The 25,130-nt window shown below is 45.1% G+C and overlaps 1 protein-coding gene across 5 annotated transcripts in view; it reads left to right on the top strand.

The window, feature by feature from the left end:
- Window positions 1-25,130, top strand: part of STXBP1 (syntaxin binding protein 1) — an 80,123-nt gene that overhangs the window by 15,044 nt on the left and 39,949 nt on the right. For 3 of the 5 annotated variants that reach the window (XM_016961721.3, XM_016961720.4, XM_063788230.1), the window contains exon 2: window positions 24,363-24,412. In XM_016961721.3, coding sequence (XP_016817210.1) covers window positions 24,363-24,412 — 50 coding nt within the window. Of the gene's footprint in view, window positions 1-15,259; window positions 15,355-24,362; window positions 24,413-25,130 lie in introns of those variants that run through there. The other 2 variants (XM_063788232.1, XM_063788231.1) reach the window with 1 other exon arrangement.

The following is a 25,130-nucleotide window of genomic DNA, read 5'->3' as shown; positions in this document are numbered from 1 at the left end:
ATTTTGTAGTTATCACTGGCAATGTAACAGCCATAAATTTTGAGTCCTAGTCCTGTGCTCGCCTGTACAGGAAGTGCTTTGGGAATCCCCAGTATGATCCTCTTTAATTGCCTCAATTAGTTGCTTCTCTGCGAGGCTGTTGCAAGAGCTAAAGTTAGAGTGAGGTGACTGAGACTCTGTTTTCCTTTCAGCAAGTATGAGGTTTACTTACCTTTTTTCCATGTCTTTTTTCTTTTTTATTTGTTTTGGAGGGAGGGGTGGTGGTGGGAGATAGGGTCTGGCTCTGTCTCCCAGGCTGGAGTAGAGTGGCACAATCACAGCTCACTGCAGCTTTGATCTCCTGGGCTCAAGCGATTCTAGCTGGGACTACAGGTGTGTGCAACCACACCTGGCTGATTTTTGTATTTTCTGTAGAGAAAATACATGTTGTCCAGGCTGGTTTTGGACTCTTGGGCTCAAGCAGTCTACCCACCTCGGCTTCCCAAAGTGCTGAGATCACAGGCATGAGAGCCACCGTGCCTGACCTTTTTTGGTTTTTTGTTTGTTTGTTTGTTTTTGTTTTTTTTGTTTGTTTTTTTTTGAGATGGAGTCTCACTCTGTTGCTCAGGCTGGAGTGCAGTAGCATAACCTTGGCTCACTGCAACCTCAACCTCCCAGGCTCAAGCCATGCTCCCACCTCAGCCTCCCAAGTAGTTGGGACTACAGGCATGCATCACCATGCCTGGCGGATTTTTCTTTCCTTTTCTTTTCTTTTTTTTTTTTGTATTTGTGTATTTTTTGTATAGATGGGGTTTCACCATGTCACCCAGGATGGTCTTGAACTTCCAAGCTCAAGCAGCATTCCCACCTCAGCCTCTCAAAGTGCTGGGATTATAGGCACGTGCCACAGCACCTGCCCTGATCTTTAACTTTTTTCTTTTCAACATCCACCCATCTCTATCTGTCACTTTATTTTATTTATTTATTTTTTTCTTGTGAGATAGAGTCTTGCTCTGTCACCCAGGCTGCAATGCAGTGGAGCAATCCTGGCTCACTGTAACCTCTGCCTTTGGGGTCGGAGTGCAAGTGATTTTCCTGCCTCAGCCTTCTGAGTAGCAGGGATTACAGGTGCCTGCCACCTAGTATCCAAAAAGGGCTTATTGAATGTGCAGTGAAACGCCTGGCTAATTTTTGTATTTTCAGTCACGACGGGATTTCACTATGTTGGCCAGGCTGGTCTCAAACTCCTGATCTCATATGGTCCTCCCGCTTTGGCCCCCCAAAGTGCTGGGATTATAGGTGTTAGCCACCACACCCAACCTCTACCTTTCACTGATGTCTACTAATTATTTAGTCTACGAGCAAACCTTATTGGAAGTGAATGAGATATTAAGTATTTATTACAGTAGGAAAACCTGTTTTATTCTTGGAAAGAAAAAAATTTAGAAGGAGATAAAGAAAAGTGGAGAAAAACAAACAAAATTAAAAAAAAAATCTTTGGAGCCTGGATGTGTGAATTCAAATTCATGCAGATTTGAATCTGAGTCTCCAGTAGCCACCCCTTATTTGGTGTCCTTCTGAGATGTTAGAGAACTCCAGGACCATAAATTATAGTCTGTGTTCATTTCAGCATGGCTCAGCAGGGTCTGGGACCAAGTGTTTTCATTCATCCAACCAATATTTGCGCTGTCTGTACGTGCCAGGAGCTGTGCTGCATGGGCAGCAGAGATAGTAGTGTGTAAGTAGACCGGGTCCTTGTGGGATTTAGACAGGCAGTGGTGACGCAGCAGGAATGTGCCCTGACAGGGCAATATAGGTAATGCTGAAGCATGTGGGAAGCCCCCAGGAAGGCCTGGGCATGAGCAGGGCAGAGTGAGACCTGCAGGATGAGGAATTAGCCAGGCAGGAGATGGGGTCCGTGGGGCCTGGGGGAGAGGAAGGTCTAAGCTTGGCAAGAAAATGAGAAAGGCTGTGGCTGGCTGGAGCTGTGGGGAGTGTGTGGAGAGCAGTCGGAGAGTTGCCAGGGCCTGCTTAGCCTTGGTGAGGTCGTTTATCTCTCTATTCCAGCAGCTGTGGGAAGCTACTGAAGGTTTTGAGTTGGGGAGAGGCATGGTTAGAATTGAGTTCAAAATGCTGTCTGGTTGCTGTGTGGAGAGTGGGCGGGAGGCAGTGGGAGGGAAGAGGCTGTGGTGCTGGTCCTGGCTGGGGATGTGATGGCGAGGATGGTGATTTATGCCAGGGAGAGAGCAGCAGTGTTGGGAGGGGGACCCCAACTTGAAGGCATCTTAGGATGCAGAAGGGTCAGGTCATGGTGATGGCTGTGCAGGAAGAGGAGAGGAGGAGTCAGAAATGAATCCCAGTTTTCTGGCTCGGGCGGCCAGTTGGAAGGTCATGCTGTGCATTGAGAGATGAAAGGCGGAGAAGAGACAGGTTTGTGGGGGAAGATGAGGTTTTGTAGGCACAGGCTTCAGGTCCTGTGGACCACCTGCGGGGGATGCTAATGGGAGCAGGCAGACATGCTTGAGATTGGCAGTCACCCGGTGCCAGAGTGTGGGCAGGTCAGATGCACAGGAGAATGGGAGAAGAGGGCTGGGATCTCACCCCGTGGGACACTGGCATTTACAGGACAGGCCCAGGAAGAGCAGCCAGCAGGCCTGAGTGTCGGAGGGGAAAGGTGAGGCTCACAGCAGTGTCTTATGATTTTGTGACTCATGGGACCCAACCTCAAACTGAGCCAGTGCAAGCTGAGCCAGCCACCAGGAGGCTCCAGTTTAGGAACAGCCCCCACTCTCTAGGCTGGGAGGCTTGGCCGCTGGAAACTTCTCAGGAGTTTGCCTGTCTGTGGTGTTGCCCCTGTGTTTTAGACAACACTTGCCTGTGTTAACTTCCTTGCTCAGGATTGTTTTAAGGAGGAAATGAGGAAATGGTTATAGTTAGTCGACGTGCAAAACTCTGAGCATTTGGGCTTTATGCTGTGTTAAAATGGCATCAGATTGGCTGAGTGTGGTGGCTTATGCCTGTAATCCCAGCACATTGGGAGGCCGAGGTGGGTGGATCGCTTGAGCCCAGGAGTTCAAGACCAGCCTGAGCAATGTGGCGAGACCCTGTCTCTACCAAAAAATAAAAATAAAGTACGAAAACTAGCCAGACATGGTGGCACACGCCTGTAGTCCCAGCTACTCAGGAGGCTAAGCTGGGAGGATCACTTGAGCCAAGGAGGTCAAGGTTGCAGTGAGCCATGACACACCACTGCACTCCATCTTGGGGTACAGAGCAAGATCCTGTCTGCTGTGGTTTTGTTCTGTGTCCCCACCCAAATCTCATCTTGAATTGTAATCCGCCTAATCCCTACATGTCAAGGACAAGACCAGGTAGAGGTAATTGAATCATGGGGGCAGTTTCCCTCATACTATTCTCAGATAATGAATGAGTCCAAAGGTTTTATAAGCGTCTTGCATTTTTCCTGCTGGCACTCATTCTCTCTCCTGCTGCCCTGTGAAGAGGTGTCTTCTGCCACGATTGTAAGTTTCCTGAGGCCTCCCCAGCCATGCGGAACTGTAAGTCAATGAAACCTCTTTTCTTTGTCAGTTACCCAGTCTCAGGTATTTCTTCATAGCAGCATGAGAATGGACTCATACACCATTTCAAAAAAAAAAAAGATGGCATCAAATTGTAGAATCTTGGCTCCGGAAAGGATCTTAGAAGAATCTAGTGCAGACCGTGACCCAGAGTAGGAAGTCAGATTGTGCTAGTCTATTAGCTTGATCACATTGGCCAATTTTTTTCTTCTCTGTGGCTGCTGGGGATACAGTATTATCTTCATGTTCCACACCAGTGTAGAGTCACAATGGCAAGTATAAACCATGAAGAGTGTGTGGAGGCAGAAAGGCTGCCTACCCTATGCTTAGATGTGGCTCTGGACTCTAGTTGGTTCTAATCCAGTCGCAGTTGAGCCTCGTGAGCCTCCTTTATGGCAGTAGGAACAAAGCTGCTTCATTTTGGCGGTGAAGGGAGGAAAAAGGAAGAACATTTAGGCTTAAACTGTTTTTGGAGCCCCCATACTGGGTACGACAAGGTGAACCAAACCCCACTTATCTCTTCTGTCAGTTTCTTCTGAGCATTGGTGTGGTCAGGATAGCATTGGAGAGGAGCCCCCTGCCCAGTCTCTGGACACATTGGTATTGATGGTTCTAGTTGCTAGAAAACAACTAGAAAACAAAACACTGGTGGTAAGCAAGAGTCACCCTCCGCTCTGGGAGAATTTCACACTACAGGCTTTAAACAATAGACTACAGAGAGGCAGAGCCCTTAAAAATCACTTAATCTGCAGAGCTCCTTGTATTGGGGGTCAAAGTGCTGCTTCAGGATTTTAGGATGAGGCTATTATGTGACTACTCAGAATGTTTTTCAGTTTGCTTTCCCTTAGATAATCTTAGGGTGGATTACCCTGGGGGGTGACTCTGGCTCATTCCTCAATAATCACTAATTGACTAGCAAGAAGATCCCTTAAAAAAAGTCACGAGGCCAGGTGCGGTGGCTCACACCTGTAATCCCAGTGCTTTGGGAGGCCAAAGTGGGCTGATCATCTGAGGCCAGGAGTTCAAGACCAGCCTGGTCAACATGTTGAAACCCTATCTCTACTAAAAATACAAAAAATTAGCTGGGTGTGGTGGTGGGCACCTGTAATCCCAGCTACTCGGGAGGCTGAGGCATGAAAATAGCTTGAACCCAGGAGGCAGAGGTTGCAGTGAGCTGAGATCGCAACACTGCACTCCAGCTTGGGCAACAGAGTGAGACCCTGTCTCAATACAAAAACAAAAACAAACTGATTGGGAGCTCTCACCCTGTGGATGGGCCTGACCTGGGTGGGCTGTTTGTTGGGGAACTCCCGGTGTCAGCATATTTAGATTTTTCTTCTTGGTCTCTGATTCCCCAGAAAGGTCTTCTTTTGTCTGCTGTCTGGGAGATAAAGGTCTGGCTACCAGAATTCTGGGAACTGACTGGATGAGATGGGCTGACAGTGGGTTCTCAACAAGCTTTATGCCCCTCTCATTCTTTTTTTTTTTTTTTTTTTTTTTGAGACAGAGTCTTGATCTGTTGCCCAGGCCGGAGCACAGTAGCATGATCTCAACTCACTGCAAGCTCCGCCTCCCAGGTTCACGCCATTCTCCTGCCTCAGCCTCCCGACTAGCTGGGACTACAGGCGCCCACCACCATGCCCGGCTAATTCTTTTGTATTTTTAGTAGAGACAGGGTTTCACTGTGTTAGCCAGGTTGGTCTCGATCTCCTGACCTCATGATCCGCCCGCCTAGGCTTCCCAAAGTGCTGGGATTACAGGCTTGAGCCACTGCGCCCAGCCACCCCTCCTATTCTTTTAAGTTCCAGAGGCAGCTGGTGCTGCCAGTTCCTGAAACTTTTGAGGATTCTGCTGTGTACATTTGGTTGGTTTTCACTGCTCCCTACCACCAGATAAGGATTCCGCTTTCATGGGCCTACTAAGTCAGTTACAACGCATCTATTGTAGAAAATAAGGCGACAGACTCAGAATGTAAAAACACAACTTTATCATTTGTAATAACTGCATTCCAGGAAGGAAGGAGGGGAGTAGCCACCAGGCAGAGACTGGGGACCACCACGCCCGAGTTTCTTTCTTTTTTGAGACGGAGTTTCGCTCTTGTTGCCCATGCTGGAGTGCAATGGTGCAGTCTTGGCTCACTGCAACCTCCGCCTTCCGGGTTCAAGCGATTCTCCTGCCTCAGCCTCGTGAGTAGCTGGGATTACAGGCATAAGCCACCATGCATGGCTAATTTTTGTATTTTTAGTAGAGACGGGGTTTCTCCATGTTGGTCAGGCTAGTCTTGAACTCTCGACCTCAGGTGATCTGCCTGCCTTGGCCTCCCAAAGTGCTGGGATTACAGGCATGAGCCACTGCGCCCAGCCCTGAGTTTCTTAACACAGCAGAGCCTCTGACTCTTTTGGCCACTTGTTTTTCTTTCTCACTGAGAGGAAATAGAGTCTCCTAAGAGAAAGAGTTTTGGAACACCACAAATCCAGGAATTTAATACTGAACTAGCCCTCAGCTCACTTTGAAGCAGGAAATCAGGTGAGGCTAAGGTCATGCCTTCTGACTGGATAAACCCTCCTGGACCCAGGAGACATCCTCACCTGCCCGAACCCCGGGAGGCATCCTGACCCTTGCGGGCCCCGGGAGGCATCCTCACCCTCCTGGACCCCAGGAGGCATCCTTACCCTCGCGGACCCCGGGAGGCATCCTCACCCTCCTGGACCCCGGGAGGCATCCTCACCGGAGCAATCTTTGGTATAGAACTTTTAACTAAATTACACAGTGTGGAGAGACAAGCTTCAGTCATTTCTCCACTACCCACTCAGTGCCTGGCGGAAGGCAGGCAGCACAGACCTTCATCCCAACGCACGAGGGGAATATTCAAATCATGCCTTAGGGGCACAGGGAAGGGAGTCAGAGACTGCCCCGCCTGTGATTTTGATACAAGTAGATAGATAATCTGAGAGAACAGCCTCTGGTCTAGATGATTTCAGTGGAAAAGAAGAAGAAAGATCCATGTGGAAACTTTGTAAACGTTTTATGAGGGGAAAAGACAAGTGTAGCATTTAGGTAAAGAGACCAGCACAGAGAAAACCATTTATCATTCTAACATAAAATGATCAACCAAGAGCTCAAATGGGATGTAATGTGAGATAACAGAATGAGGTGGAAAATGGGCTAGCAGGGGAATTCAAGAACAGCAAATCATGGCATTGCAGAATGAATAAACCAATTTTACACCATAAGAAGCAGAATCTTTGCTATAAAATATGGAAATTGCTTGAGAAATCACGCAGCCTGCATATTCATGAGCATTAGTGCTCCCCGTGTTTCTTTTGGATTTTTCGCGTCTTCTCTTCCTGGAGCTCCACCTCCTTCCCGTGCTCGATCTTTGGCCCCAACCCCAAAAGGATGTTTTCTTTTCCTGGTATCTTACTGTAGCCAGTTCCACAGGTTGGGGAAAGGAAGCCCTCTTAACACTGGCCCTTTGTGTGTGTGGATGGGTGGGTGGGGCATTTCCTGCCTTCTGGAAGCTTCCCTGGGGCTTTTGTCTTATGTGGGTTTGACATCAATAGCATGGCTGAATTGAGGGTTCCAGAGGGAGCGTGAGCTTATGGCCTTGTCATGTTGTGTGGGACTAAACATTTCCTAATATCTCAGATCTGTAGACCTGAAGCAGGCTAAATCTTAGAGCAGAACAGATTGGGCTGGTCAGAATCTTGGACTTGAAAATAAGACAGAGCTGAACTTGGTGACATGCACCTGTAGTCCCAGCTACTCAAGGAGGCTGAAGCAGGAGGATTGCTTGAGCCCAGGTATTTGAGGCCAGCCTGGGCAACATGGTGAGACTCATTTCAAAAAAGAAAAGAATAGGATGACTGTCACCACCATGGTCATGGATAAATCATGTGATCTCTCCTGGATTCGGTTTCTTTATAAGATAGACTGCATCAGAATTTCTCAGTCTTGGCACTATTGACATTTTGGGCCAGATGAGCTTGTGCCTTGTGGGATGTTTAGCAGCATTCCTGACCTCTATTTGTAGATTCCCATAGCATCCCCTAGTCGTGACAATAAAAAATGTATCCAGACAATGCTGACCTTCCCCTTGGGGGCGCAAAATCACTCCCTGTTGAGAACCACTGGACTAGGTGATCTTTTTTTTTTTTTTTTTTTCTTTTGAGATGGAGTTCTGCTCTTGTTGCCCAGGCAGGCTGGAGTGCAATGGCGTGACCTCAGCTCACTGCAACCTCCACCTCCCTGGTTCAAGCGATTCTTCTGCCTCAGCCTTCTGAGCAGCTGAGATTACAGGCAAATACTACCATGCCCGGCTAATTTTTTGTATTTTTAGTAGAGACAGGGTTTCGCCATGTTGGCCAGGCTGGTCTCGAACTCCTGACCTCAGGTGATCCACCCACCTCAGCCTCCCAAAGTGCTGCGATTACAGGCGTGAGCCACTGTGCCCGGCCCCACTGGACTAGGTGATCTTATGTCTCCTGTCTGCTGCTGGGTTTCTGGGATTGTATGAAACACTCCATTCTTTTCCTCTCTCTTTAGTTTTAGACTCATCTTTAAGTCCTTAGGGAAACTCCCATTCAAGCCAAGAGATGTGATTTGGAGCCATTAAATGCTGCATCTACCAATTTAAGATGCTAGCCACATCTTGGGTTCCTGCCAAGATCAAGATACATATTCTGGGTTTCTGCAGTTGAAGGAGGAATTCCTGCAGCCATCGCAGAGTCTGTAGTAGGAGCACAAGCTTTTTTTGGAGACACAGATGTGGCTGGGCGGGTGGCTCATGCCTGTAGTCCCAGTACTTTGGGAGGCCGAGGCGGGTGGATCACCTGAGGTCAGGAGTTTGAGACCAGTATGACCAATATGGTGAAACCCCGTCTCTACTAAAGATACAGAAATTAGCTGGGCATGGTGGCAGGCGCCTGTAATCCCAGTTACTTGGGAGGCTGAGACAGGAGAATTGCTTGAACCTGGGAGGCGGAGGTTACAGTGAGCCGAGATGGTGCCACTGCACTCCAGCCTGGGCGACAGAGCGAGACTCCGTCTCAAAACAAACAAACAAACAAACAATAAAACAGACAGAGATACAGGTTGACAGGCCAAGTGGGCATTAACAGATGAGGACTGCTGCTGTTGGTAATGTATAAGGGCAATGTCTTTTCTTTCTTTTTTTTTCCTGGTCAGCTGTAGTCATGTATCTTTTTTTTTTTTTTTTTTTTTTTTGGAGATGAAGTCTCACTCTGTTGCCCAGGCTGGAGTGCAATGGCACGATCTCGGCTCACTGCAACCTCCGCCTCCTGGGTTAAAGTGATTCTCCTGTCTCAGCCTCCCCATTAGCTAGGGCTACAGGCGTGCACCACCACACTCAGCTAATTTTTTGTATTTTTAGTAGAGATGGGGTTTCACCATGTTGGCCAGGCTGTTCCTGAACTCCTGACCTCAAGTGATCTGCCTGCTTTGGCCTCCCAAAGTGCTGGGATTACAGACGTGAGCCACCGTGCCTGGCCCAGGCTTCCCAAATAACTGAATGCTGGTATCACTGTGGTGTATAAAAATGGTCCTCATTTTCCAGTCCTTTCTTTTAAAGATGTCCTTATGTAGCAGAGCTTTATGTGGTGAGAGTAGTGTTTGCTCCCCTGGAAGGTTACTATTTCACAATTTTTGTCTTTCTTTGGTATTTTTGGTTCAAAATATCAACATAACTCAATAGCGTTGATGACAATAAGCTGTTGATTTTAAGAAGATATGAATTATTGGATTTCCACTTTTGATTGATTTTTCCATTTGTGTGTATTTTGTAACGTCACAGCTCCTTTTATCCAAGGAACGTTGTTTCAGGCAACATAAGGAAGAAATAATTTCCCTTTAGAACTGAGGGGAGGTGACTGCTGCCTCTAACATATACCTAGGAACTCCTATTTTTCATCTCCACTAGCCCCGGTTTGAGATTTTTTTTTTTTTGGAGATGGAGTTTCGCTCTTGTTGCCCAGGCTAGAGTGCAGTGGTGTGATCTCGCCTCACTGCAACCTCCGCAGTTCAGGTGATTCTCCCGGGTTCAGGTGAACCTGAACCTGAACTTCTCCCGCAGTTCAGGTGAACCTCCCGGGTTCAGGTGATTCTCCTGCCTCAGCCTCCCAAGTAGCTGGGATTACAGGCATGAGCTATCATGCCTGGCTAATTTTGTATTTTTTTAGTAGAAACGGAGTTTTACCATATTGGTCAGGCTGGTCTCAAGCTCCTGACCTCGGGTGATCTACCCACCTCGGCCTCCTAAAGTGCAGGGATTACAGGTGTGAGCCACTGCGCCTGGCTGAAGTTATTTTTATTTATTTATTTATTTATTTTTTGAGACAGAGTTTCACTCTTGTTACCCAGGCTGTAGTGCAATGGCATGATCTCGGCTCACCGCAACCTCCACCTCCCGGGTTCAAGTGATTCTCCTGCCTCAGCCTCCCGAGTAGCTGCGATTACAGGCACCCACCACCACGCTCAGCTAATTTTTTGTATTTTTAGTAGAGATGGGGTTTCTCCATGTTGGTCAGGCTGGTCTTGAACTGCCGACCTTAGGTGATCCACCCGCCTCCACCTCCCAGAGTGCTGGGATTACAGGCGTGAGCCACCGCGCCCTGCCATGGCTGAGATTTTTTTTTACTAATCACTTTGAAGGTTCGTGAGTCTTTGCTTAGAGATTTTCTGGCTCCTTCACTTTTTGGCTCCAAACCTTATAAAACAGGGATATAAAATAAAAAATGGGAGTCTCTCTTGAAAGAGAAAGTAAATAGTCATTTATGTAACCCTACCCAGTATCTTTATGGACCCGAGGTTAGGATTTGGTTTCTCGGATACTAGGCATTTATCATCAGGCACTCTCTCGGATATTGGCAGTAACCCAGGTTTTGTATGTTACAGTGTTGGACATTTGAGTCTTATGCAATCTTTGGGTGTGCTCAGTAGGCCGATGTAATCAAATCATTGTTAACCCATCTCTACACGTTTTAAAGCTTGTGACAACTCCAAACAATTAGCCCTCACCCTTTTTTCTCACTACCCATTACCCAAAAATCAAACCTAAATAGAGATGTTCTCAGATTATAACCAGGCTAATTAGTTGTCATTCAACAGTTACAGGGAGTGATACCCAGTGCTTGCCCTGTGGCTGACAATTTGAGATCTCTATTTTGGTCTCTCCCACTTCCCACAAATACAATTTAGATATAAAATTATAGTAAATTATTCTAGATAACTAATAGTTGATAGAGTTACTGTCTTCAAATGAAGGCACTATGGAACAGTTTTATATTAAGCATAACTGCATTTGTTTTGTTTTTGTTTTTAAAAATTTTTTCTAGAGACAGGGTCTTGCTTTGTTGCCCAGGCTGGTCTCTAACTCCTGGCTTCAAGCGATCCCACTTTGGCCTCCTAAAGTGTTGGGATTACAGCCATTGTGCCCAGCCAGTTTTTTGAGTTTGAATTTTAATTTTTTATCTAAAATTCTCTAATGATTTTAGAAACAGCTTTATTGGGATATAATTCACATACCATACCATTCACCCATTTAAAGTGTATAATTCAATGGCTTTTAGTCTATTCATAGAACAGTGTGTCCATCATCACAATCAATTTTAGAACACTTTCAATTACCCCAGAAGGAAACTCCATATTCCTTATATGTAACCCCTAAACCCCCCATCTCTCCTGCTCTAGGCAACTACTAATCTCCTTTCAATTTGTATGGCTGTACCTTTTCTGGACATTGCATCTAAATGGCGTTACGCAATATGTGGTCCTTTATGACTGCCTGCCTTTTTTTGAGACGGAGTCTCTCTCTGTCGCCCAGGCTGGAGTGCAGTGGTGCAATCTCAGCTCACTGCAAGCTCCGCCTCTCGGGTTCACACCATTCTCCTACCTCAGCCTCCTGAGTAGCTGGGACTACAGGCGCCCGCCACCACGCCTGGCTACTTTTTGTATTTTTAGTGGAGATGGGGTTTCACTGCGTTAGCCAGGATGGTCTCGATGTCCTGACCTCATGATCCGCCCACCTTGGCCTCCCAAAGTGCTGGTATTACAGGCGTGAGCCACCGCGCACAGCCATGACTGCCTTCATTTACTTAGTGTGTTTTAAAGGTTCTTTGGTCTTACAACATTTATTGTACTTCACTCCTTTTTAATGACTGAATAATACTCCATTGTGTGGATATACTGCACTTACCCATTCACCCGTCAGTGGGTGTTTGAGTTGTTTCCACTTTTTGGTTATTATGAATAATGCTGCTAGAAACGTTCATGTACAAGTCTTTGTGTAGACATACGTTATTTATTTATTTTTAAAATTTATTTATTATTATTTTTTGAAACAGGATCTCACTCTGTTGCCCAGGCTGGAGTGCAGTGGCACTATGTCAGCTCATTGCAACCTCTGCCCTCCGGGTTCAAGCAATTCTCTTGCCTCAGGCTCCCGAGTAGCTGGGATTACAGGTGCCTGCCACCATGCCTGGCTAATGTTTGTATTTTAAGTAGAGACAGGGTTTCACCATGTTGGCCAGGCTGATCTTGAACTCTTGATCTTAGGTGACCCACCTGCCTCAGCCTCCCAAAGTGATGGGATTACAGGCATGAGCCACCACGCCCAGCCAACATACATTTTAATGTCTTTAGGATATATACCTAGGAATGGAGTTGCTGGATCTCTATGTTTGGTTATTTGAGGAGCTGCCGGCCTGTTTTCCACATCAGCTATATCATTTTACATTCTCACCAGCAGTGCATGACGGTCCAGTGCCTTTTTATCTTACTGCGCTTAAGGTGTAATTCCTTCTTTCTCAGACTGGACTGTAAATTCTTTGAGGTAAATACATTGATTTATATGTTGCTTGTATCCTCTATTGCCTTCAAGTGGTTATGTGCATTTTATTGTGCAATTGCTAGATACTTTGTGTCTCTGAGCGTCAGTGTTTTACTTTGTAAAATGAGGGTGCTATAATTCTTGACCTCTGAGGGCTACTGGGAGCTTTAAATGAGATGATATATGTAAAACACATGAGGAACTCTCTCACATGTAGTCAACCTTCAATATGTTTCAGATATTGCTATTATTATGGGCATTTTTTTTGTTATTGAGAGTAAATTAACGATTGAGTTTTTTCTTTATTTTGAGGAGTCTTGCTTTGTTGCCCAGATTGGAGTGCAGTGGTGCAATCTTGGCTTGCTGCAACCTCCGCCTCCCAAGTTCAAGCAATTTTCCTGCCTCAGCCTCCCTAGTAGCTGGGATTACAGGCACCTGCCACCAAACCCAGCTAATTTTTGTATTTTTAGTAGATATGGGGTTTCACCATGTTGGCCAGGATGGTCTCAAGCTCCTGGCCTCAAGTGACCTGCCCGCCTCAGTCTCCCAAAGTACTGGGATTACAGATGTGAGCCACTGTGCCCGGCTGACTTTTTCTTTTTTTTTCTTTTTTCTTTTCTTTTTTTTTTTTTTTTTTTGAGACGGAGTCTCACTCTGTCATCCAGGCTGGAGTGCAGTGGCACGACCTTGGCTTACTGCAACCTCCGCCTCCCGGGTTCAAGTGATTCTCCTGCCTCAGCCTCCCGAGTAGCTGGGACTACAGGCTCACACCACCATGCCTGGCTAATTTTTGTATTTTTAGTAAAGGGTTTCACCACGCTGACCAGGCTGGTCTTGAACTCCAGACCCTGTGATCTGCCCGCCTCGGCCTCCCAAAGTGCTGGGATTACAGGCGTGAGCCACCGTGCCCGCCAAGTTTTTTCTTTATAAGAGCTTTGAAAAAATTTTGGCTAAGGTTGTAATATCTCAATCAGACACTGGTTAAAAAATTAGCAGTAGGGGAATTATCAGATGGTGGACCTTCTTCCAAGCCCCCAGCCAGTTCATTAAACTGTTAAATTTCCTTTGAGCACTGATCACTCTCCGAGGCGATGGTGTTTATTTCTTTGTGTTTATAGGCAGTCTCTCCCTTCCACACCAGAGTGTAGGCATTTTGTTTAGCTTGCTCATCATGGTCTTTCTGATGCCTAGAAGGATGTCTGCCACATAGCAGGTGTTCAATAAATATTGTGGAATAGATGAGAAAAAATGTATGCAGAGAAAAAATTAGAAGACAGGAGACATATTACAAACCCCATGGAGGAACAATAAATCACTAGATTCTTCCTTATTAGGAACGTAAAAATATTATTTAAAATAGGTGATAATAGGGCCAGTGATAGCCAACAGGGTTAAGTACTGTTGTAAACACTAAGCTAAGTGCTGTACAGGCAGTCACTTATTTAATCCTCACGATACCCCATGAGACATTTGCGGTCCTTCCCATTTTACAGATGGAGAAACTGTGACACACAGAGATTTAATAACTTGCCCAAAGGCACAGCTAATGAGTGGAGAAGCAGGGATTTGAACTTTAACCATCTGGCTCCAAAACCCATTTGAATCCCTTTGCTTTACTCTGTCAAGGTGATCATAGCAATGTAGCACAACAAAGGACAGCTGGGTTCAGTGTCAGAGTCTAGCCCATGCTAGCGCCAGAGAGACGACATGTGCAGTGGGAAGAACATGCGGACAGGGGTCCAGAGAACAGTTTCTGCTCATGCTAGAGTGACCAATTAGTGGCTTACCCACTCCAGATGGCTGTCTTCTGCAGGGAGTATCTCAATCCCCAAATTGAGACCTGAGACCTGGGACCTGGAACCTGGCCTTAGCTGATCTCTGAGGTTCTTTCCAATATTAAAGTTTTCAAGCCCCAAAGAAGAATAGTTGAAAATTACTTTGCCTCCCCAGGCTACAAGGTGACATAGATCAAAAAATTTTATTAGCCTCCTGTGTTAGTGTTTATGTTTACAATAAAGTCCTCACTAATTTGATTGGAATAAATCAGCAGGTCTCCAAGTAGAGACTGTCTTATGAATACATTTAAGGAGATTTGTGCAAATTATTGTATGTTCATACTATGGAATGCTATGTAGTTTGAAAGCATGTGGTAGGTCTGCGTGAAATGATACAAGAGAAAGTCTATAATATATTGAGTAGAAAATGTAATTGCAGAACAATGTGTATACGTGTAATATCCCAACCAAAGAGCTGTGTACATGTGCATACCTCCCCACACCTGGGTGTATGTGCCCAGGAAGGGATCTGTAAGGGCACACCCGAAACTGTTAGTGGCTGTTTTCCCCGCAAGAGTAGGGGGAAGGAGGGAAATTTCACCCTGTATTTATATAATCTATTGTTTGATTTTTTTTTACAAGAATGTGCTACTTTTTTATTATTAAGAACTACATAGGCTGGGGGTGGTGGCACATGCCTGTAATTCCAGCTACTCGGGATGCTGAGGCAGGAGAATCGCTTGAACTGGGGAGGCAGAGGTTGCAGTGAGCCAAGATCATGCCATTGCGCTCCAGCCTGGGCAACAAGAGTGAAACTCCATCTCAAAAAAAAAGAACTACGTAAAGGCAAAAAGTTAAAGTGGTTTATAATTAGGTTACCAATAGTGTGTGTATAAATGATATTTCCAAGAAAGGAACCTTGAGAGTACTTGGAAGGCTTGTTTTCAAGTATTTGTACCATTTCCTGCAATCTTGTTGAACATTAACTTATTCCACCTGGGAAAATGCAGTTGTTTATCAAGGAGACCCTTCAGCCCCACACGAGACATTCAGAGAAACTTGGTTGCTGTCTTTGCTGTCAGGAAAGAGGAAGACTACCTAGACATGTTGCTCCAGAGCAGAATTTCCAGCAGTAGATTGAACCTTCGGAGGCCGAGTCCCAGCCCAGTGTAAACTGGTAAAGAGTGAGCCCTCTTCCTACAATCTGGTTATTGCTGCTGTGTAAAAAGTCCTCTTGATTTTTATGTATTTATTTCTTATCTGCTGCCTTACTAAATGTTTTAATGTTGCTAATCATTTTGATTTCTGCAGATATATATCATTATTACTAATATTGTAACTCATTTTATTTTCTAATCTGACTGAATTTTTGGATACATGTTAAATAATAACAATTTTAAAATACAGACCTGTGTGCCCTTTTGTGACTAAAATGCCTTTGACTTTCTATCGGCCTCTGCTTGTGCTTCAGATTAACTCACAGATAGCCAGGGGCCACTCTCTGCCCTCTCAGAAGGGGACAGGGGTCCTTATGTTCAACTTTATATTTTCTTTCTTTCTTTTTTTTTTTTAGTTTGAGACAGGGTCTCACTCTTGCCCAGGCTAGAGTGGTACAGCAGCGTCATCTTAGCTCACTGTAGTCTCTGCCTTTCAGGCTCAAAGGGATCCTCCTGCCTCAGCCTCCTGAGTAGCTGGGACTACAGGCGCGAGCTACCACACCCAGCTAATTTTTGTATTTTTTCTAGAGACGGGTTTTTGCCATGTTGCCCAGGCCAAACTTTATATTTTCATTTAGGATTCGTATACATTGGTGCTATAGTGCCATTATTCCAAAAATGTATTCATATATTTACCGCAGGTCAGAGAAGTTTTGAAATTTTTGGTGAAATATCCATGTAGTTTGCTATCTGAATATCTTTATGATTATTTAAAAACTATTTTAAACATTTATTTCCTTTTTTTTTTTCTTGAGGCAGAATCTCACTCTGCTGCCCAGGCTGGAGTGCAGTGGCGTGATCTTGGCTCACTGCAAACTCCGCCTCCCAGGTTCAAGCAATTCTCCTGCCTCAGCCTCCCAAGTAGCTGGGATTACAGGCACCCACCATCATGCCTGGCTAATTTTTGTATTTTTGGTAAAGATGGGGTTTCACCATGTTGGCCAGGCTGGTCTCAAACTTCTGACCTCAAGTGATCCACCCACCTCAGCCTCCCAAAGTGCTGGGATTACAGGCATGAGCCACTGTGCCCGGCCACATTTGTTTCCTTTTAAGAGGATTTTTACATTATGTTAAAAATCTTGATTGGTAGAAGTTATATTTCATAATTTTCTTCTTCCTTTGTATGAATAATATGCTTTTATAGTGATGTCACAAGAGGTGCCTTTTGCAGAGTGCCTCATACATGTCACTGGACTAAGTAAGCATTTTATCTCATTAATCTTCACAACAGGCTATTAGAGTATTATAATTTTAATTTTGCAGATGAGAAAACTGAAACTTAAAATGTTTTAAACTTGGCAAGGCACGGTAGCTCGGTAGCTCACGCCTGTAATCCCAGCACTTTGGGAGGCTGAGGCAGGTGGATCACCTGAGGTTAGGAGTTCGAAGGCAGCATGGCCAACATGGTGAAACCCTGTCTCTACAAAAAACACAAAAATTAGTTGGGCGTGATGGCGTGTGCCTGTAGTCCCAGCTACTAGGGAGGCTGAGGCAGGAGAATCACTTGAACCTGGGAGGTGGAGGTTGCAGTGAGTCAAGATCTCGCCATTGCACTCCAGTCTGGGCGATAGAGGGAGACTCCTTCTCAAAAAAAAAAAAAGTTCCAAGGTCACACAGCCAGCAAATGCCTGAACCTGGATGTCAGCCGTGGTCTAACTTTAGCGCTTCCTTGGGCATTTTTGGGGGTGATTTCTGCTTGAGCAGCCAGCATTACCCCCTCAGACCCCTGGAGTTCAGTCAAGAGGATGCCTTTTAGAAGAACGTCTACTGTTGAGTCAGAATAACTCTGGAAATTCCCTGTACTCTGGATTGGTAAAAAGAGGCAGGGAGTTGTGGGCTGAGGTTGGACTCTCTTAGTTCCCTCAGCAGCATGAAGGCAACTTCTCCCAACCTGGGGAAAGTGGATCCTGGTGCCTCTGTCCTGGGCAGTGTGGTGCTCTGGGGCTACTGTGTGGAATCTTGGAATCGCCTGTGGTGTTGACTTTGGTTGCACTTCTCCTAAGCTTCTGGCTCATCTAATATTAGTCACGCTACTTCAGGTGTTTGCATGTGCCCTGGGCTCAGGGCATCGGGCATCTGGCATATGTCACTGTGGAGGGCAGTTGTGAGTCCCTCCTGGGCTGTGAGGGTGGGGCTTCATAGGGAGCTGCAAGCCTTGAGCAGTCCCTGTAGCGATCCCTGGAGCCTGTGTTTTGGGACTCCAGTTGAAATATTGGGTGCATTTGAAGATGTCCCAGATCATCTTAGACCACCGGCCATTTTTCTCAGGACATGGCAGAGATTTGCCAAGGTTGGGAGTCACCCAGGACCTAGAGGATGTGGTTGAGAAGGGACCTGCTTTCTTACTCATTTGGCCATGAGGGAAGCAGAGTCCACCAGGGTCTTCAGTATTACGGAGGAATTGAAGCTGCTCCGGTCTTTTAAACACATCCCCGTAGACTAGCTGGGTGGTGGAGCAGGCATTTGGCTGTAGATACACATGGTTTGGTATGCGGAAGTAAGACCTCCTGGCTGGACCCACTTCAGAAGGCTTCATTGTTTCTCTCCACATGAAGAGGACTTAGGAAGGAGATGAAATGAGATTGCCAGGGATTGTGAGGAGGTAGCCCAAGCTACTTGATTCTTAATGCTAAACTGAGCTCTAATCCTTGTTTCCTTTTCGGTATTGGATTAGAAAAATGTAGGGCAGGATTAGAATTGGCTGTTAACAATACCCAGGACAAACATATGCCCTGAGAACTTTGGAAAGGAAATAACTTCCTAGGAATGGTGGCAGCTGCAGTGGTAATTTATATGTGTCTTTTAACACTTGTAGTACTTGGTTTTATCTTTTGATTATATCTCTGCCTTTCCCTATCAAAAGGCAACTTAAGTGTAATTTTTTTTCAGTGAATTTATATTAATTTTTAGTGGCAAGAAAATATATTCATCCTCAATAATATAATACATTCAAATAAAGAGTGAACTATACTGTTTTCTGCTGTCATTGTGGCAAAGATTAAAATAAGTAAACCTCAAGATATTTTATCAGTTAGTATGTTAATTTGGAGAGTCACATAGTACTGGTGAGGGTGGGAGACATAATTTTGGAAAGTAATTCAGCAGAGTTTATCAGGACCCCAGAACATTTAGATGTTTTACCAATTTATTCCATACTCAGAAAGCTACCCTAACGGAATGATTTGTGCTAAGAAAAGCCCTGGCCACAAAGATGGTCACTGACACATTATTTTGAGAGCATTTTTCTTATGCAGAAAGCTTGGGACAACATTGGAAGGCACAAATTGGCAAGTAAAGGTTAATTATAACTTTATTGCACAAAATAAGCTTTTGGTATGAGTTTTTCTAATTTTCCTATGCATATCTGCTTTAAAAATAGTTGTAGCATGCTTTTTTCACCCTTAGCCATATATTTTGAGCATTTTCTTCCTCGTTTGTACTCATATATGAAAACTCTAACCTTAGTTGAAACCAGCCTTCCTTTCTTGCACCTGGACAGCCGGACATTATTGGGAAAAAACATTACTAAGCTGCCTGGTTTAACTTTAAATTCACAGTCATGACCGTCAAATTAGTCCTTAGTACTGTCTGTAAATGCTAAAACATTTCCACAGTAAATTGACTTTCCCAATCTCTGGGAAGATATATGATACCTTCTTTCTTCAAAGCTTCCATATATAACACCCCTTCCCCACTCTTAGCCAATGACTTCATCTCCAACAGGGAAACCCCTCACCTCTGCCACCGTGTCTCCAAGCCCATCTGTGGCTTTCCTCTCCTTCGCACAGGATGCCTCCTGTCCCAGGTCAAGCTTTCCTCTTGTATCTCAGCTCCAACTCCTCCCTCTTCCTCAGGGACCTCAGTCTTTCATTACTCCATCCTCTCTCCTGCATCGTCACTCTCCCCTTCCCTTTTGACTTATTGCCAGCGTCACTAAAAATGCTATAATCTTTCACATCTTTAAAAACAAACAAATCCTACCCTTGCATCCATGTCTTTATCTACCCTGTTAGTTTTTATGCCTTTTCTCTGCTACCTTTTAAAGCAAAACTCCTTTTTTTTTTTTTTTTGTCACCCAGGCTGGAGTGCAGTGGCACGATCTCGGCTCACTGCAAACTCCACCTCCCAGGTTCAGGCGATTCTCCTGCCTCAGCCTCCTGAGTAGTTGGGATTACAGGCACGCGGCACCACGCCCAGCTAATTTTTGTTTTTTGTTTTTTGTTTTTTTTGAGACAGAGTCTTGCTCTGTCACCAGGCTGGAGTGCAGTGGCGAGAATTGGCTTACTGCAACCTCCGCCTCCCGGGTTCAAGCGATTCTGCCGCCTCAGCCTCCCGAGTAGCTGGGACTACAGGCCCGCCACCTAATTTTTGTATTTTTGGTAGAGACAGGGTTTCACCATGTTGGTCAGGCTGGTCTCGAACTCCTGACCTCATGATCCACCCGCCTTGGCCTCCCAAAGTGCTGGGATTATAGGTGTGAGCCACCACGCCCGGCCAAAGCAAAACTTCTTAAGAGTTGTTGTCTGTCTTGTCTTCCTCCTCTCCCATTTTAGTCTGGCTTCATTCTTATTATTTCACTGAAACGCTCGTCAAGGTCCACAAAGACCATGTCCATCCATCTCACTGCTCCTGTCAGAGTCATTTTCTGCAGCCTTCCCTCCTACCTCTATTTGATAAGTCCCCAGTGTTTCACTCCAGCTGAGGCTGTGCTTCCAAGCCCAAGAGCTAACTCTAGCTACCTATTCAGCGTCTTCCCTTGAATGTGTCTTAGCCATCTCAATCTTAAAACAACTAAAATAGAACTCCTGATGTTCTCCTACAGACCAGTTCTCCTTCCTCTGAAACTCTCTGAATGCCTCTACATCAATTTCTTGGCTTAAACCAAAAATCTGGGAGTTGGTTATGTTTCTTTTCTTTTCTGCCACATCCAGTGTATCAGCTAGCCCTGTTGGTTTTACCTCCATAGTGTATATCAAATCTGCCCACTTCTCACCATCTCCTCTGCCACTGTCATGCCTGGACTGTTGGAAAGGCCTCCTGACTCCACCCCCTGCTTCCATTCTTGCCCCCTCCTTCTTGTCTCTCTGTAGCACATCAGATTACATCCTTACCTTCCATGGCTTTCCAATGCCTTTCAGATAAAATCATACTCCTTATCAAAGACCACGAAGCTCTGTATGATCCGGCCTCCAACCTCAGCGTATATCATCTTCAGTTCCCAGAAAATGTCAATCTCATTTTCCTTTTTCCACAAGACTTTGTACTGTTCCTTCTCCTTTTCCTAGTTCTTGGCTGACTTCTTCCTCGTCAGGTCCAACTTGCTTAGAGTGGCCTTGCCTGACCCCCTATTTAAGTAGGCTGCCCACACCCTTTTTAAAAATCGTAGCACCTTATTTATTTAATTCGGAGCACTTATGAGAAGATGCAATTGCTCTTTTCAGTTAGTGGCTGCCTCCTTCCCTAGAGCAGCAGCTCCACAGGAGCTGAGCAGCACAGTATCTTGTTCATTCGCAGGGTTTAGCACAATGGCTGGCAAGTAGTGGTTACTCAACAAATGCTTATTGAGTGAAAGCCTGAAAGAATGAGTACATATTTTCCCATATTATTATTTCCAATGGGTTCATAGTATTCCATTGTACAAATGTAACCTAATTAAGTTAACCACTGCCCTATTATGGATATATTGGTTTCTAGTTTTTCACTACACTGAAACATGCGAAGTAATCTAAATGGCTATTGGGAATATTGTTGACCATGAACAATTATTCAGGCCTTAAAATCCTAGAAAGTGTTTTTATTAAAATGGGTGAATTGAGTACATTAAGTGAAAAAAGCATAATATAATATTATATATCTACAGCATGATTTTTTTTTTCTTTTGAGTCAGAGTCTCCCTCTGTCACCCAGGCTGGAGTACAGTGGCATGATCTTGGGTTACTGCAACTTTGCCTCTCACTGAAGCAGTCCCACTACCTCAGCCTCCTGAGTAGCTAGGACTACAGGTGTATGCCACCACGACTGGCTACTTTTTTGTATTTTTTGTAGAGATGGGGTTTCACCATGTTGTCCAACCTGGTCTCGAACTCCTGCGCTCAAGTGATTTGCCTGCCTTGGCCTCCCAAAGTGCTGGGATTACAGGCATGAGCCACCGCACGTGGCCAACATGATCTTAACTATGTAAAAGTGCATAGAAAAAGCTAGTATGAAATAAAACTAAAATGTTAATTATGCATTTCAAGTTGACATGATTACAGATAATTTTTCTTTTAGATTTTTTTTTTTTTTTTTTTTTTTTTGAGATGAAGTCTCACTCTGTCATCCAGGCTGGAGTGCAGTGGCTAGATCTCAGCTCATCGCAACCTCTGCCTCCTGGGTACGAGCGATTCTGGTGCCTTAGCCTCCTGAGTATCTGGGATTACAGGTGCGCATCACCACATCTGGCTAATTTTTTTGTATTTTTATTTGAGATAGGGTTTCACCATGTTGGCCAGGCTGGTCTCGAACTCCTGACCTTAAGTGATCCGCCCCCATCAGCCTCCCAAAGTTCTGGGATTACAGGTGTGAGCCACCGCGCCTGGCCTGATTGTTTTGTTTTGTTTTGTTTTTATCTTTTTTATTTATTTATTTTTTTTTTTTTTTTTTTTTTTGAGACGGAGTCTTGCTCTGTCGCCCAGGCTGGAGTGCAGTGGCACGATCTCAGCTCACTGCAAGCTCCGCCTCCCGGGTTCACGCCATTCTCCTGCCTCAGCCTCCTGAGTAGCTGAGACTACAGGCACCTGCCACCACGCCCAGCTAATTTTTTGTATTTTTAGTAGAGACGGGGTTTCACCACGTTAACCAGGATAGTCTCAATCTCCTGACCTCGTGATCCACCCGCCTCGGCCTCCCAAAGTGCTGGGATTACAGGCATGAACCACCACGCCCGGACGTTATCTTTTTTATTTTAAGACAGAATCTCGCTCTGTCACCAGGCTGGAGTGCAGTGGCATGATCTTGGCTTATTGCAACCTCCGATTCCCTGGTTCAAGTGACTCTCCTGCCTCACCCTCCCAAGTAGCTGGGATTACAGGCATGCACCACCATGCCCAGCTAATTTTTGTATTTTTAGTAGAGACGGGGTTTCACCATGTTGGCCAGGATGGTCTCGATCTCCTGACCTGGTGATTCACCCACCTCGGCCTCCCAAAGTGCTGGGATTACAGGCATGAGCCACCGTGCCTGGCCTGATTGTTTTTTAAGCACATGAGTAATACATTGAATTTTTTCTTTTCTTTTTTTTTTGAGATGGAGTCTGGCTCTGGGTCTGTCACCCAGGCTGGAGTGCAGTGGTGTAATCTTGGCTCACTGCAACCTTCACCTCCTGGGTTCAAGCAATTCTCCTGCCTCAGCCTCCTGAGTAGATGGTATTACAGGTGCACACCACCATGCCCAACTAATTTTTGTATTTTTAGTAGAGATGAGGTTTCACCATATTGGTAAGGCTGGTCTCGAACTCCTGACCTCAGGTGATCCACCCGCCTCGGCCCCCCAAAGTGCTGGGATTACAGGTGTGAGCCACTGTGCCTGGCCAGAATTTTTCCTTTATACTTTTCTGTGTTTTCCAAGTTTACTGCTGTGTGTGTGTGTGTGTGTGTGTGTGTGTGTGTGTGTATGTGGTTACTGTGATTCAGTGATTACTGAAGATAGTCAAAAGCAGATTTAGGAACCATCGAGCCCTAGAGAATTGTCTAACTGTCTGAACCATACGTGCTGACAACAGCTCTTGCCCTTCAAGTTGCTCCAGGTGTGTGTTACTCAGGTTTACAGAGTAGCAAGAGTGGACTTTCCTATGGAGCCTCCACAGCTGGTCAGGTGTGTGTGTGTGTGTGTGTGTGTGTGTGTGTGGTGTTCTAGGTAACGGGGCTCATTAAAATGGTGATTTGAGGATAAGAGTGCTCTGGAGATGTGCTCAGTGTTTTGAACATTTCACAACTGCTCCTCACATCTGTTTTTAGAGCTTGAGGAGGGCTCATGTGGCCTGAGGCATTGTCACAGCCTTTACCCATTTAACTTTAGGCAGTGGTTCTCAAATCTGAGCCCTTTTGGGGGTTCATGAGGTCAAAACTATCTTCATACTAAGACCAAGATGTGGTTTGCCTCATTCTCTCACGGGGCACAGCGAAGTTTCCCAGATGTTATATGTTTCAGGACATACTGGCTGCAGAAGCAGATGGGAGAAGCCAGAAGTAGACAGGAGAATGTCTATGAGGCCAGACATTAAGGAGGGTTGCAGAAATGTAAAACAATCCCAGCTGTCTCCCTAAAAATGTTTTATTATGACAAATATATTTATTTTTCATTAAAATGCAATTAATGTAACATATGAGTTTATTATCTTAAATGAATTAATATTGTTAAAAATTTCTCAGTTTAGTTTCCAATACAATAATTAAGAGCGTAAAGAAGTTATGAGACCAAAAAGTTTGAAAACCACTGAATTAAGGAGACAGGAAGAGAACTTTTTTTTTTTTTTTTCAATTTTTGAGACAGAGTCTTGCTTTGTCACCCAGGCTGAAGTGCAGTGGTGTGATCTCAGCTCACTGCAACCTCAGCCTCCCGAGTAGCTGGGATTACAGGCATGCACCACCATGCCTGGCTAATTTTTGTATTTTTAGTATAGATGGGGTTTCCCCATGTTGGCCAAGCTGGTCTCAAACTCCTGACCTCAGGTGATCTGCCCCCTCAGCCTCCCAAAGTGCTAACTTGTTCATCACTGAATCCCTAGCACCAATTACAGGTGTGAGCCACCATGCCCGGCTGAGAACTATTTTTATGGTGGGTTGGTTATGGCTCAGTAAACCAGTTGGTGAATTGCATGATTCAGAAACACAAAGCCTAAGGTGGGAAATGACCTTATCTAACAGAGAGGTGTAGAAGTCTTTGATATTACATTAATTTCCTCTCTCTCTCTCTCTTTCTCCTTTTTTAGAGATTATGCATGATGTGATAAAGAAGGTCAAGAAGAAGGGGGAATGGAAGGTGAGTAGAAAGTACAGTTAATGGGCTTAAGGTGAGTTCACATGGAAAAATCAGAAGGGGATGGAGTTGGAGGAAAGTTGTAGGCAGGAATGAGGGCTTTTGCTGTGTCCAGAGAGTACAGGATGCTCCTGGATTGGAGAAAGGTGATCTGCTCTGCCTCACATTTCATATGGTCTTGGTTAAGAATTCTGTTTGTCATAAAGCTTATCTTAAAGACCACCTGGTCAGGCAGTTAGCAGTGGAACTCTTTTGTTCAAACAAAATATTACCTGGAACCCGTTAGATAAAGCAGAGGAAGGTATAATTCTGCTGGCTCTGGGAGAGGAAGAAGAGGCCTTCTTGCCCCTTTGTGGCCATAAAGCATCTCCATGGAGTCCATGTACAGTTTGGGCTCAAAGCCCTCATCTGGTCTATCCTCATTGAACTGTAACTACATAAGACAAAAATAGTAAGCTCGTTTAATCACGTAACATTGACAGGAGTGCTGGAAACTATAGTGTACTTGAAACAAGTATTTAAGCCAATCAAACTGAGAGTGGGCCGGGTTCCTGGAATGGGTGGTACAGGAGTGGCACCTGCTGCCCCCTATGCATGAAGTCAGCATTTTAAGGACTGCTTCGTTGTCTAAGGCTGAGAATTATACTGGCCAGAAGAGTGTGCAGTTTTACTTGATTTTTTCTGCATGTTGCTGAAGAATTTATACCAACCTTTCTTGCCA

Source organism: Pan troglodytes, chromosome 11 (assembly GCF_028858775.2).
Source record: "Pan troglodytes isolate AG18354 chromosome 11, NHGRI_mPanTro3-v2.0_pri, whole genome shotgun sequence".
Classification (NCBI taxonomy): Eukaryota; Metazoa; Chordata; class Mammalia; order Primates; family Hominidae; genus Pan; species Pan troglodytes.
The sequence above is the reverse complement of the archived record's forward strand: the minus strand, read 5'-3'. Positions and strand labels throughout refer to the sequence as shown.